At 42.8% G+C, this 13,800-nt stretch overlaps 1 protein-coding gene and 1 long non-coding RNA gene across 2 annotated transcripts in view; one reads left to right on the forward strand and one right to left on the reverse strand.

Moving 5' to 3' along the window:
• The window catches only part of LOC150022480 (aldehyde oxidase 2), a 74,045-nt gene that overhangs the window by 45,539 nt on the left and 14,706 nt on the right, over positions 1–13,800 (forward strand). Inside the window, exons 27-33 of the mRNA XM_090282376.1 lie at positions 3,485–3,580; positions 6,972–7,103; positions 8,191–8,265; positions 9,042–9,094; positions 10,506–10,620; positions 13,094–13,159; positions 13,272–13,460. Of these exons, the coding sequence (XP_090138502.1) occupies positions 3,485–3,580; positions 6,972–7,103; positions 8,191–8,265; positions 9,042–9,094; positions 10,506–10,620; positions 13,094–13,159; positions 13,272–13,460 (726 nt within the window). The remainder of the gene's footprint in view (positions 1–3,484; positions 3,581–6,971; positions 7,104–8,190; positions 8,266–9,041; positions 9,095–10,505; positions 10,621–13,093; positions 13,160–13,271; positions 13,461–13,800) is intronic.
• LOC150022481 (uncharacterized) overlaps positions 5,786–13,800 on the reverse strand; it is a 35,266-nt gene continuing 27,251 nt past the window's right edge. Inside the window, exons 2-3 of the long non-coding RNA XR_016512010.1 lie at positions 7,012–7,628; positions 5,786–5,840 (exon numbers count right to left, since the gene is read on the reverse strand). This is a non-coding gene — a long non-coding RNA (uncharacterized LOC150022481). The remainder of the gene's footprint in view (positions 5,841–7,011; positions 7,629–13,800) is intronic.

Genomic DNA, 13,800 nt, shown 5'->3' on the forward strand with positions numbered 1-13,800 from the left:
ATCTTACATGCATTAGATCTAAATATAAATCTAAAAATGCATTAGATCTCCCTTGTGTGTCTACCATTGAAAGCATTCTTCCACTTACACCCAAGTATTGATAGCCAATAGACACACACACACACACACACACACACACACACTCACACACACACACACCACAAAAGCTGTCCCATCGAAGGAAATCTTTCTTAGGTAATAAAGCAGTTTCCCCAAATCCCTAATAAACTGCAGTCAGGCAGACCTGAGAAATCCTTGGCCCTGCCACTTACGGGCTGTGTTACAGTGAGCAAGTTATTTAGCCTCTCAGCCTCAGCTTCCTCAGTTATAAATGGAGTATAGTAACCCTCTCTCTTAGGATTGATGAGAATTCGATGGGATGAGTGCAAAGCACTTGGCAGGGTTCCTGGAACGCTGTGTGCTTATTCATGGCAGCCCATCCCCGTGCCCAGGAGATCTGACACACCCTCAGAGCTGCGGCTCTTCTGAAACTCCCTGACTTCTGGTCACACTCCTGTTCGGGTCCAACGTGCCATTCTGTAAACAGGTACAAGAGGGCTAACTGTCACATCTACAAGCCTGAACTGAATCAACAGCTGGGGCTTAAGAGATCCTGGATAGCCCCACGTGTGGTTTTTTTCCTCTGACACCCAATGTTGTATCTTTTCTGCACTGATTCTCCAAACATCAACTGGTGCCCAACAATTCAATTTCATTCCAACACTAACCACCCAGAGTGTGTGCAGGCCCCATAGGTCAAGAGCTGAGTCCCACAAGGCTGCCCCAATTTCAGACACAGGTGCAAATGGGGTGTCCAGGCTACTGGTACTTCTTTCCCAGCCAACTACAACTTTGGGGGTTTCCACTACCCAGCCCCTCAGGTTTCATAATTCACTACATCAACGCACAGAACTCAGGAAAGCACTTTACTTATGATTACTACAAATTCATTATATCATACAAACCCAAACAGCCAAACGGAAGATATGCATGGGAGAGGCTGTCATGTCCTCTCCTTCTAGGACCACCAGCACATGGTGCATTCACCAACCCAGGAGCTCCCAGAAACCCCTGTTTTGGGAGGTCTGATGGAAATTTTATTACCTAGGAACACTTGATTAAATCATTGGCCATGGCAGACTGAAATCTCAGTCTCTAGTTTAGGGGCGGGGCTGAAAAATGTGACTCTGAGTGGTTGGTTTTTCCTACAACCATGCCCTCCCCCACCCCCAGTTATCTAGGTTCTCCCCAACAGTCATCTCATTAGTATACAAAGGACAGTAAATTCCATCAGTTTTTGTTTTCGAAATTGGTATTTTGATTTTTAGAGAAAGAGAAAGGAAGGGAAGGAGAGAGAACAAAAAACATCAGTTTGTTGTTCCACTTCTTTATGCATTCATCGGTTGATTCTTGTATGTGTCCTGACCAGGATCAAACCTTCAACCTTGGCATATCAGGACGACACTCTAACCACCTGAGCTACTTGGCCAAAGCCAATTTCATGGGTTTCAGGAACTCTGTGCCAAAAACCAGGGGCAAAGACCACATATTTATTTTTATTATACCACAGCTCCCCTCACCTTTATGGCTGCCCCTCACCTAAGCCACGGCCTACTTTCTGCCAGCTTCTAACCTCACCACATACACAAAAAAACTTCTTTAAATCAAGCATAAGTCTCCCTTTGAAAGGCCTCCAGCTTCCCCACAGAGTTCCAAATTGATGCACTCAAGAAGCACCAGGCCTGGAGCAGAAACATGTTATTCCAGGTCAGCTGATGACTCATGAAGCTGGAACACCTACTCCCTAAACTAGGTATGAGGCTGACTGTCCTCACAGGGAGTCAAGAAGGCCCTCAGTGAATAAATACTATTATTAGAACCTTCAAGCCTTGGTGCCCTGGAATCCCTCCAAGCTATCCTGGGCCTCCAGGCATCTCCAGATGGAATAGACTGAAGTCCTAGTTCCTCCTCCCCCCTCCTTCTCCTCCTCCTCAAGGAAACATACCACATTTCCATTCATCCAGTTTAACAAACACTTCTTTAGTGTCTCTGTGATTCAGAGCTACTCAAAGTTCTCTTCAGGACACAAAGATAAAAAGACTAGGTGCCCTTCCTCTAGGAGACTCTCACAGAAGACCTGTCATTCCCTGTATTCCCGTTTCCTGTGGCTGCAGTAACAGAGTGGCTTAAAACAACAAATGTATTCTTTCACAGGGTCTGCTGCATGGGCAACAGCAGACCCTCCATATCACCCTGCCCAGGCTCTGTAGCTTCAGCTTCACTGGAGAGGACACTCCAGCGACATCGCAAGATGTCGATTCAACACGGGAGGAGACAGATACCGTGTCACTCCCGAGTCGGACTGCACAGCCATTCTCGGCGGTGCAGATAGACTCTTAAGAAGCTACACCATCGTCTCTCGAGACGGACGGCTGCCGACCGATTCTTTCACAGCTCTGGAAGCTCAAGTTCAAAATCAAGGTGTTAGCAGTGCTATGCTTCTTCACAAGGCTCCAGGGAAGAATCCTGCCTTGCCTCATTTTAACTAATTACAAAGACTATTTACAAACAAGGTTATATTCTGAGGTTCTAGGTGGGTAAGAATTTGTGGGGGACACTATTCATCTCAGTGCACCCTGTAAGAGTAAGTGTAGAGAAGTGGGTAATTGATCCTTCCCAGAGGGGAATGAGGAGTGTTCCGGAAGTTTTAACAGCATAGAGACCATGGAGTGTGGGTCTGAAGGCTGAAGAGCATGCTCAGTGTATATAAGGGCACAAGTCAGGAAGGAACAGTGGCAGCGCCAGACTTGGAAGCAAGGCAGGAAAAGACAGGGGTGAAACGGGAAAAGTACAGGAGACCAAATCCTAAGGAGCAGGGCTCTCCCTTACAGACAATGGGAAGTTCTCGCCCACCTTGCCCAAGTGGCAAACTGTTCTCCCCTTCATGAGTCCATTCAGGGTCACTTTGGGGAACCCTTCCCTGGCTCTGCAGAAGCAGCCAGATCTGTCCTCCCAGGTCTCCGGGTCCCCTTGTGGCACACCCCTTTATCCCATCAGTCATTCTGCATTCTAATGACGTGCTGTCCAGCCTGGCCCCCCACTGCACTAGGAGCTACTTGAGGAAAAAGCACATCTTGTCCATCTTTATATATCTAGGCTAAGCCCAGGTTGGCACATAACGAGTGCAAGTATCATACTTACAGGTGTTTAATTCACTGGTTAAGTGGTTTGCTAGAGATTTTAAGTAAGAGAGTGACTGAAATAGTTGCAACCAATATCAACAATTCTTGAGTGTCCCAAGGGACTACTAAAACCGGGTTCCTAACTAAGAATGTCTTTGCAGGTGACTTGTGCACAGAACAAATGAGCCTCAGAACCCTGCAGGAAAAGCTTGCCTCCGTGATCCCCCTGCTACCTTGTGCCTTACACTGAAACTCACTAAACACCCACTGAGTTGTGCCTTCCGGGTCGGTTGTTTTTCTAGGCAGCTGCACTCGTTCATATCTACACAGACGGGTCTGTGCTGGTCACACAAGGAGGCAATGAGCTGGGACAAGGTATTCACACCAAAATTCTACAGGTACGCTAAATAAAATGAACTCATTAATTTCTCTATTCGTGATTGGCATGACTGACATTTGGTACTAATTTTAGGGTAAGTGACAACTCCCTGAACTCAAACCCTAAGATCTTGACTATGGGAGTTGAAAAACTTCTTTACACCAAATAGAATGGCTGAGGGGGTAGAAATCACACACATGTGCAAATATTTCTGGAGCTTGGCTGGGGTTTCGGGGCGGTTAGTGAGAACACCAGTCATGAGCCCCCCTGAACACTGTGGTAGGTATGCCACACAGGCTTCCCTAGAGAAGGAGTTTCTCAACTTTGTATAATTTTTGTATAATTTGTAAAGTTTGGACAACAATATTAGCATATTATTTTGACAAGTAAAGACAAGTATTTCATCAATATCATTCTATAATTTTAAAAGAATATTGTAACACATATGCATAGACACAATATATGAAGATATGATCTGAGAAGAAAAGAAGAGTAATTCTTTAAAGTGAATAAATTTAACTTTATGACAAAGTTATTAGATTGTTTACAGTACACATCTGCAGTTTTTTACTGTCTAGCCCCTGAGCTACTTTGGAATACACCTCCCACATTCCAGAGAGTTCTGAAGGACTCCTCAATGCTGGTGGCTTTCCGCCCCATCCTCCCTGTCTGTTACTCGTACAAGGTTCATGTGCCTAGATGTTTATTTGTTTTTTTAAAGCCAATATTCCAAACATGAGAGTTTGAAGTAAAGAAAGGTGTATTAATAAAGAAGGCCGAGCTCAAGAAAGTGGGATGCTGATAGCTTATGCAAACCCATCATTTTTTTCTTTTCCTTTCATCTTTTTCCTCTTCTGCAGATCCATCATAAAGAGCCCAGAACTCAGTCATCTTTTTTGTCATCAAGGGAAGGGAGGAGGAGTGAGGCAAGAGGTCGGTGAGGGCCATAGACAGCTAGGCCCTGACAGGATCCAAGGAAGAGCAAAATTTCTAAGTCTCTCTTTTCATTTGGTGGCTGATCTGAGTATGTCAGAGACTCCTTTAAATCTTTGACTAACAGTCATTACTTTGGGCATATTTTCCCACCTCTTCAGGAAAGATGCCTCCTGACAAGGGACTGTTCTTTTGCAAAAACTCAATACTCAAGTAGAATCCCTCTGGTTAATTAGCATTATCTATCCAGGAGCCATTAGCCTGAAGGCCTTGGGAGAAATGCAGGCTAGAATTTAGAGAGTCAGAGAGAGCAATGATTTCACTCTGTTACATACACTCCTTGCCCCAACACCTACCACGGATACAGGCACAGGACCACCTAGCCAATCATGGTTCCTGAATCTTACTGGATGCAGGGATCGATCCAGGAAGAAGGCACGTGACCAATCAAGGCCAATCAGAATCCTTTCTTGGGACTGCTAAGTATAGATACTGGGAAAAGAAACTATCATTCCCCCATGGTTGTTTAGCTACTATGCTATAGGCCAGGGATTGTCACGGGCAAGTCTCCGTTGCCATGAAGGAAGCCTGTCTACTATTGGAAATAGCATGGCCATCACAGAAAGAAAAGCAAATTTGAGAAGCTCTGAGAGGAGCCTGATGAGACCATAACCCCCCTAGATACAGACATACATTGTCAGGGTGGCCAGCGATGCAGGCTGGGAAAGAATTCACAAAGAGAAGTGTAGAAAGTAGTTTTTATTTCACTCTCCAAGAAAGGAGAGAGGCCTGGTGTGGAGAGATACACTCGCATAAGGGAGTGGGGAGACGGGATTTTAGCTTTTATTGGACTATAATTGGATTTAAAAAGGAGAGGGGTTGCTGTTGTGTGGCCCCTGAGCTGTTGGGGACCATTGCAACCCAGAAGGTTTTGGGAGGTTTTGCATAAGCTGCAGTTGACTCCAATGTCATTTTTTGTCTGTGTCTGTGGGGAGCAGTTAGTTATGATCAGTTCTTGCTTTCCAGTAATTTCCAGTCCTGGGGACATAAACTCAGAAGAGTAAACTGGCAGTCGTGTTTAACAAGGTCATAGGCCTGCTCGGCAAATGATACCACAATAGGAGATGGTGCTCTATCTTTCCATACAGGAAGCCAGTTCCATCTGTCCTTCCCAGTTCTGTGAACCAATAAATTCTCTGCAGATTTTAATCATCAAGAACCAATAAAATTGCCATTTTTTTTTTCCATTTTGCATCTTTTTGGGAAAACAATCACTGAATAGCATTAGCCGGAATATGGGCATTTGGGAACAGGTACACACCTGCAGACATCTGGAGAAAGTGTTTCTGGAAAAAAAAAGGACAACATCAGCCAAAGTAATGCTTTTTTTCCCTTTTCCTGCCTTACCTCCCTTCCTCCCTTTATTTTTCATTTCGTCTTGATTAAGCATCTAATTTCCACATGTATCTGCTAGAGAAACTGGAAGGAAAAGAACAGGAAAGAAAAAAGTGAACAGCAAATACTAGAGGAATATAAGCAAGTGGGAAACAAATAGAAGAAAAGGAGGAGGAAGTTAAAAGTTAAGATAAGGATGAGGGCAAAAAAGAAGACAGGCCCTCAAGTCATTTCAAATTAATCTGATACTGATACCAACAGATTTAAGACCAAATACAAAACTCTGACTCCAAAAAACCTCCGCTGCCTTGCGGCATACCTCTTCAGGGACAAGGCTAAGGGAGTAAACCCCGACAGAAAATCCGGAGCCGGAGTCCCTAAGGTGGTTTGACGTTGTAGTCAACACCGGCAACTCCTGCGGCGCACCTGAAGCCAAGCTGTATTGACTCCGTCTTTCCCTTGGACCCTTCAGCTGCGAAGAGAGGGGGGGTCTGCTGCATGGGCAACAGCAGACCCTCCATATCACCCTGCCCAGGCTCTGTAGCTTCAGCTCCACTGGAGAGGACACTCCAGCGTCATCGCAAGATGTCGATTCAACACGGGAGGAGACAGATACCGTGTCACTCCCGAGTTGGACTGCACAGCCATTCTCAGCGGTGCAGATAGACTCTTAAGAAGCTACACCATCGTCTCTCGAGACGGACGGCTGCCGACGACGATGACTGAGTCAGTCGATCTAATCTCTGTCTCTCTTCCTGTCATTGTCACCAAATAAATATGAATAATGTCAGCTTGGTCTACTCTCTACATATGTAAAACTTAGGAAAAAAAGGAAACTTTAACATCTTAAATGCACTACATTTAAATGAAAGAATCACTGTGGAATAGTACCAAGAAAGCACATTAAAAAAATCAGCATGAGGTTCTACTAAAAAGTGGTTTTAATTTTTTACAAGACATTATATTAGGCTTTAAAGGACATCATGAACATAAGAAAAATAGTAATTTTTATTAAGGAAAGCAATGACTCAAATCTTCATAGAACTCCTTGCTGAACTTGAAAATATTTATTTTTCTCATAGGTGGCCAGCCGTGAATTAAAAATACCCATGTCTTATATACACATCTCTGATGAAACAAGTACAGCCGCGGTGCCTAATACAATCGCTACAGCAGCATCCATTGGTTCCGATGTCAATGGCAGAGCCGTGCAGGTGCTTCCTCCTGTCTGTCTTTCCTGGGGTACTTTCACCACCTCTCTGGTTTTCTTAGCTGGATACAGGCACAAATGGTTGGATTCAGAGAAGTCACCTGTGTCACCAAACATAGGATAACCAAAATGTCCGGGGAGTGTGTTAGTTGGAGTAGGCTAAACTAAAGTGACAGAGCCAGAACATAGTGGCTGAAACACAACACAAGTCCCTTTCTTATGTGTATAAGAGTCCAGTGGGAGTGTTCAGTCATTGAGTCCCCAGAGAGAGCAATGACCCCATCTCTAACATGTGGCTTTCAAGGTTGACCTGAGTGTCATCACCCAGTGAGCCAGAGAAGGGTGAGAGCATGGAGGCCAGACCTGGCAGGATACAAGTCACTTCCACTCATCATCCAATAGCAGGAACAGTCTCAGGCCACAGCTAACAACAAAGGAGGTTGGGAAGACGTAGAGTAGTGGGAAACCATGGCCCAGCAACTATGGCAGAAGGGGAGAATGGATTTTGGTGCTCAGGCAGTCTCTGTCCCTAGGAAACACAGAAAGAAGAAACCTGGATACCAAGTAGTGCAGAGCTGTGCAAGTTTCCCCTGACACAAGTAAGTTCTTGTAGGCAGGTAGGCAGACAGAACCCCAGAGTTGAATAATGTTTCAGACCCAGAAGGACATTGGCATGTCATCGTTGCAGATTGAAAGGCACAAATTTCAATGAAAATAAGATGTTTTGTTCCATTTACTTTAATGGCTGGAAAATACAAAAAAAAAAAAAAAGGTAGAAGTCAAAAATGCAGAGAAAGAGAAGGAGGAATTAAGAACATGGATATTTTTAGAAAAGGGACCTGAGAGTAGAAATTCAGCTGAGCCTGTGTTCTCACAGGAAGTGAAGCAGGAAGGGAAGAAACATGGCAGTAACTGACCTTCTTCTCGAGGCCAGCAGCTGTGCTGTTATTGTCTCTCTGTCCCCAGTGTGTCCATCTCAGGCACTCCATAAGTATTCACTGACCTAATCAATGATTAGTTAATATTCTTCCACACGAAGCCTAACCACTGGGCTCTTTTCTAATGGGAATTCGCTTCTTCATTCCTTCAAGGATGCTTGTCAGATCCTTCTGAAACGCCTTGAGCCCATCATTAAGGAAAATCCAGAAGGCACATGGAAAGACTGGGTAAGTAAGTGTTCCACTCTGTAATTACCAATGAGAAAATAATGCCAACCAGTGCCAAGAGCACCATGGCAGCACACAGCCGCACCATATACAGACAGTTCTTCTAAGAGTGGGCAAGATCACCAATGGCCCAGAGGCTGAGATGGCTCTTCCATGATGTATACCAGGTATGCATGGTGAGAGCACAGAGGGAACAGCATCACTGAGAAGAGGAATGGAGGTGTATGAAGAGTACCCAGAAGGCCATACCCACCTGCTTAGATAAGAAAGAAGGGGAAAAGAGTGAGCCTTCCTCAGCCACACACATACACACACACACACACACACACACACAATGTATTGAGTAGAAAGGAAGAAAACTAAGATGTAATTGCTAGTGAATACATCTCAAGGGAAATGACTCATTTAATTCAGCTTTATAATACCCTATATACTATCTCATTAGCACAATTATCTCACACTTGCACACACACTTTCTAGAGTGTTGACATTTAGAAATGAAGCCCCAAATGCCTTGTGAAATAAGCCCATACATCACATATGCACAGCAGGATTCGATTTTATTTATTTAAATCAGACTTCTGAAGTCAATCAGCAGGAAATTGTTAGTGTACCAGCTAAGGGAAAAAAGTATTATGATGAGTCCTATTATTGGTAACAAAGCACCAACAGCAATGATCAGATGTCAATTTTGAGACATATTTTCATTTTGAATATTTTCATTCTCATCTATCAGATGTTATATTTATTATATTTTAACTATGCTCATTCTGCAGATAAAAGCTGCTTTTGAACAAAGAATCAGTCTTTCAGCCACAGGATACTTCAGGTAAAAATTACAATAACGTCTTGACTTAGCTGAGAAAATGTGAGGCAACCCAATCACTTTAGGCATCAATTCCCTCATTTGTAAAGTAAATTTTCATTATGTGATCTCTGAGGTCCCTTCTAGGCCCCAAATTCTATGACCTCACATAGGCCTTTGAGCTATGTCCAAAGATATATTTCATAAAAATATTCCTATTGGATAAAAAAAAAATTGAAACACAACTTGCAACACTTAATCATTATTCACTTTTCTTTATTGTGGGAAAATAAAGAACAATAATAGTCTTTATTGTGAATAATAAAAATAAATAACTTGAAACTCAATTTGACAAATATTCCTTCCAATACCCAAAAAATCTTCCTGTGTTGAAGCTCCTTGCTAGACAGGAGGAGGTGGACAGGGTAGCCACCCCCAGTCGACATCTGAGCGTGCCCAGCAGTGGAAGGCTGTCAGCAAATGGGGGTTAACTGAATGAAGTGCAGAGAGGAGAGCTGATTGTCAAATGCTGGAAGTGTGTGAGATTAGTTTAACAATCTCATGAAACAAACCACCAACAGAAAGAGAGAGAGAGAGATCTTCATGAAGAAAGAAGGAAAGGAAGTCACAGCCCAGCCCCGTGCCCTGTACATTATGAATTTTAAATTCCTGAGTTCAGTTACAAGAAGAGAGCAAATCAGCCCCTAGCTGGGTACATTTTCCATTGAATTACCAGCTCTTTCTCTCTCTCTTTTTTTTTTCTTACCACCTAGAGAGTCCCTCTGGGAATGCTGATAAAATCAGTTGAGGTTCTCAATGTGTAAAAAGCACAAACCTAACCCATCAAGATAAAGACCTAGAGGTCTGACCCCAAACCATCTGTTGGCTTCTCTTTGTTTTTGACATCCTAACTATAGCACAGAGAGTATCCTCTTTAAAATGCAGTTAAAGATTAGTGTTGCTATAACTAGCTAGGTTGTAAATACAGAAAGCAATTTAAATAAGTTGAAAAGATAGTGTAGTCTTTTCACCCAGTGAGCCTGGGTGTCTCATTTGGTTGGAGCATTGTCCTGTACACCAAAAGGTTGCGGGTTTGATTCCCAGTCAGGGAACATAACTAGGTTGCAGGTTCAATCCCTGATCAGGGTTCATACAGGAGGCAACCAACTGATGTTCCTCTCCATCCATTTTCTCTTCTCTCTCTCTCTCTCTCTCTCTCTCTCTCTCTCTCTCTCTCTCTCTCTCTCTCTCTCTCATCAATAAACATATCCTTGGGTGAGGATTTTTAAAGAAGAAAAGGCAGTTGAAATAAACAGCAATGAAATGCTATCATATCTTCATAACTTTGGTAACTTTCAAAATGAATCGATATTGTTTGCAAACACACACAAACACATGCATACCCCAAGCTAAGGGGCTTTCTTTCTTCCATCAGGGGCTACAAGGCCTTCATGGACTGGGAGAAGGGGGAGGGAGAACCATTTCCTTACTATATCTATGGAGCAGCCTGTTCTGAGGTTGAAATTGACTGCCTGACAGGAGCTCACAAGGTAATACAACTTTCCTCCTGGCAAGTTAAAACAATAACAAAATTGCATTGTACAATAATGGCCCAATTTCATTATGTAATTCTTGTATGCAATAAGAACAAGAGTATTTCAGTTTCTGTGGGAATTTCTAGAGATCCAGCTTTATCCTGAATTGCCACTTAAAAAGAAGTAACTCAAGAAGGGATTGCTCATGACAGCCTAAAATGCATTGTTTCTTTTTCTACTTCAGACAATAAAATCACTTTCCAAAATTTTTGCAAAAAAAGGAGGAGGTTGTTTCTAAAGGAAGATCGAATTATCTAATCTGAAGAAATAGATAATTTAGCAAATTGTCTTGAGTAAACATTTTGAAAGCACATAGCAATGTGATAAACTTTCTCCAAAATCAATTATCCCAAGGGTACTACTGCATCTAAAGAAATAGATTGCGGATAGGGGGAGAAGGAGAGGGTTTTGAAAATAATTTTACATTTGTTATTTAATTGAGCATCCAAGAAACCACCTACTACTGAAGGTAGGGAGTCATATGTAAGCAAAAATCAATACCTCCCACCATAAGGGATAACCTGTGAATATACCCCAAATACCATTCTGGGACCAGAGATTACAGAACCCTTAAATAGAATATGGCATAGTCCAAAGTATAGTAAATTGTTAGGAAATGTACAGGATTGACAAATGACACATCTAAATCCCATATACAAATTATTCCAATATCATCTTGAACCATCATGCCTCGAAATAGAAATGGTCAATTCAAGTAAAATAGACTACTGACTTGTAAATCTTATCAAAATGTCTTTGATTGTCCCATAGTTGGCTAACTTGTCCACCACTTAAATATTATATGAATAAGATTTTTTTTAATACAGTAAATGAAGGGATATCCAGAGAGTAGTTGCCTTCACATTTCATTCATGTTCATACTTAGGACACGTTGCTATGATGTCCCCATTTTCATCATAGATCATCGTTAAGAAGTAAACTCATGAAATTAGTATCACAGATCACTCAAACTGTGTTTCCTAATGTTTTTCACACATGACACGCACAGATAATGATAATGTTTGCACAGCACCATGTGGCAAACAAGGAATCCATAAAGGCCCAAATGTCAGTGTCGCTGTCCAGTCTCAGTGTTGGCACCCCTGTAACCCACCTGAGGCTCCACACTAGGTGGGCAGCTGTTTTTAGAAATCAACTAGTTTTCTGATCCTCCTTCTTTTAAGGTGATGTTGCCAGATTTAGCAAATAAAAATACAGGGAACCCAGTTAAATTTGAATTTCAGATAAACAACAAAATAATTTTCAGGTATAAATATGCTCCGTGCAATAGCTGGGACACACTCATTATATCTAGTAATTCCACCTGAGGGCCTTAGTATAAATCCCCAAAGAAATGGGCCTGATGGAATCTTCCAGAATTTATGCTATCTCCCTTATTACAGTTGAAGGTTCAGTCATTTCAGGATCAATAGTTTCCTCTTTTAATTAAAAGGAAATCAGAGAATGTGCCTGGTCCACTAAAACATCTGATGATTCAGTCAGGGCAAAGTCATCTCTTCCTGTTGTCCAACACCCACAGTGCAAAGTAAACCAGGTTTCAAGATGGGAGTAAATTGAAGGCCAACTCTGAGGTGTGTCCACTTTCCTGCCCCGTTGTGGCTGAGAATGCATGCAGACTTGTCCCAGTGCCCATAGTAGGTTGTATGAGAGGCTAACGTTTGAGTCAAAAGAGACTTTCCTATTCAAAGAGCTAGATAGAAAGCAAGAGCCCCTGTATTGGGCCTAAAAAGAGATGGGTGATGTTAGAACAAGCACTGGACATGGGGGTAGAAGGAAAGCCCAGAGATATTCCTGAGATAGACCATAGGCACTTAGGGGCTTTCTGTGGCTCCTTAACCCCCTGCGTGCACATGCCCAGTGCCAAAACAGAAGGGCCAGACTAGCATGATGTTTCTCAGGGAGGAAGTGGATTAGCAAAGCCTAAGGTGGTCTCAACGTTTGCCCTTACTATGTTTCAAGATCTTGCAGATTCATATATACTACTATGGCTGCATGATTTCTTCAGTAAAACACAATAAAAACCACCTGCACTGAACCATCATGAGGACTACATGAGTTCATGAATTATATTAGAGCAACAAATCCAGGTTGAGAAACCTATGAACATCCAGGCTCAATTATTTACTAAGTGATACGCAAGTACACCAACATGCCATGGACTTTAGAGTCACTTAAGAGGAGTCAAAACCATGAATGCAAAAGACCTTCCCAGGGTCATCGGCAGTGCTAGCGCTAAATATGAAGCGCTTAGCAGCTGTCTTACTGCCTCTAATATTGATGGAGTTTCAATGCAGTGTCAATTAACTAGCAGGTCTACCTCAGGAATAATTTGAGGCCACCTGAATACATATTAAAGTAATATTTTAAATTCAAGTTTTCACACTGAGGTAATTTTGATTTTTGGCAGAAAATCAGAACAGACATCATCATGGACGCATGTAACAGCCTCAATCCAGCCATTGATATTGGGCAGGTAGGTCCAAGCCCGCTTAGGTGACTGCTATTTTCTGAGAGCCGTAGCGGAGTAGGAAACAGCCTTCTGAAAAGCATACAGTATCGCAGAGCTTGACTTTTTCCCCCTTCAGGTTGAAGGTGCATTTATTCAGGGAATGGGCCTTTATACCACTGAAGAGCTGAACTATTCCCCAGAGGGTGTCCTGTACTCTCGAGGCCCAGATGAGTACAAAATTCCAACCATCACGGATGTCCCAGAGGAGTTCAATGTCTCTTTGTTGCCGTCATCACAAAACCCACTAGCCATCTATTCCTCCAAGGTAAGCACCCAAAAAGGATGCTCGGAGCCCAGAGAGAGCAGCTTTCAGGCCACCAAGAGTAACCGGGCAAGCAGGAACCTTGGTCCCTGTGGTTGTGGCTAGCCACCCACAGGCAGACCTGCAGGAAAATCATGGGTTTGCAGGTGTGCATGAAGTATATTAAGTAATAATAACAGGTACCAGGTACTGTGCTTGGTGCTTTTGTGCTTCCTGAGCTTCACATCATCCTGTACAATAGGTGTCATTGCCTACATCTCACTGATAAGGGAAAATGGACTCAGATAGATAATCTCATCCAGAGGAACAAGGAAATAAGGGCCAGGACTCAGATGCAGTCTGT

Source organism: Furipterus horrens, unplaced genomic scaffold (assembly GCF_987537825.1).
Source record: "Furipterus horrens unplaced genomic scaffold, mFurHor1.1.pri manual_scaffold_1, whole genome shotgun sequence".
NCBI lineage: Eukaryota > Metazoa > Chordata > Mammalia > Chiroptera > Furipteridae > Furipterus > Furipterus horrens.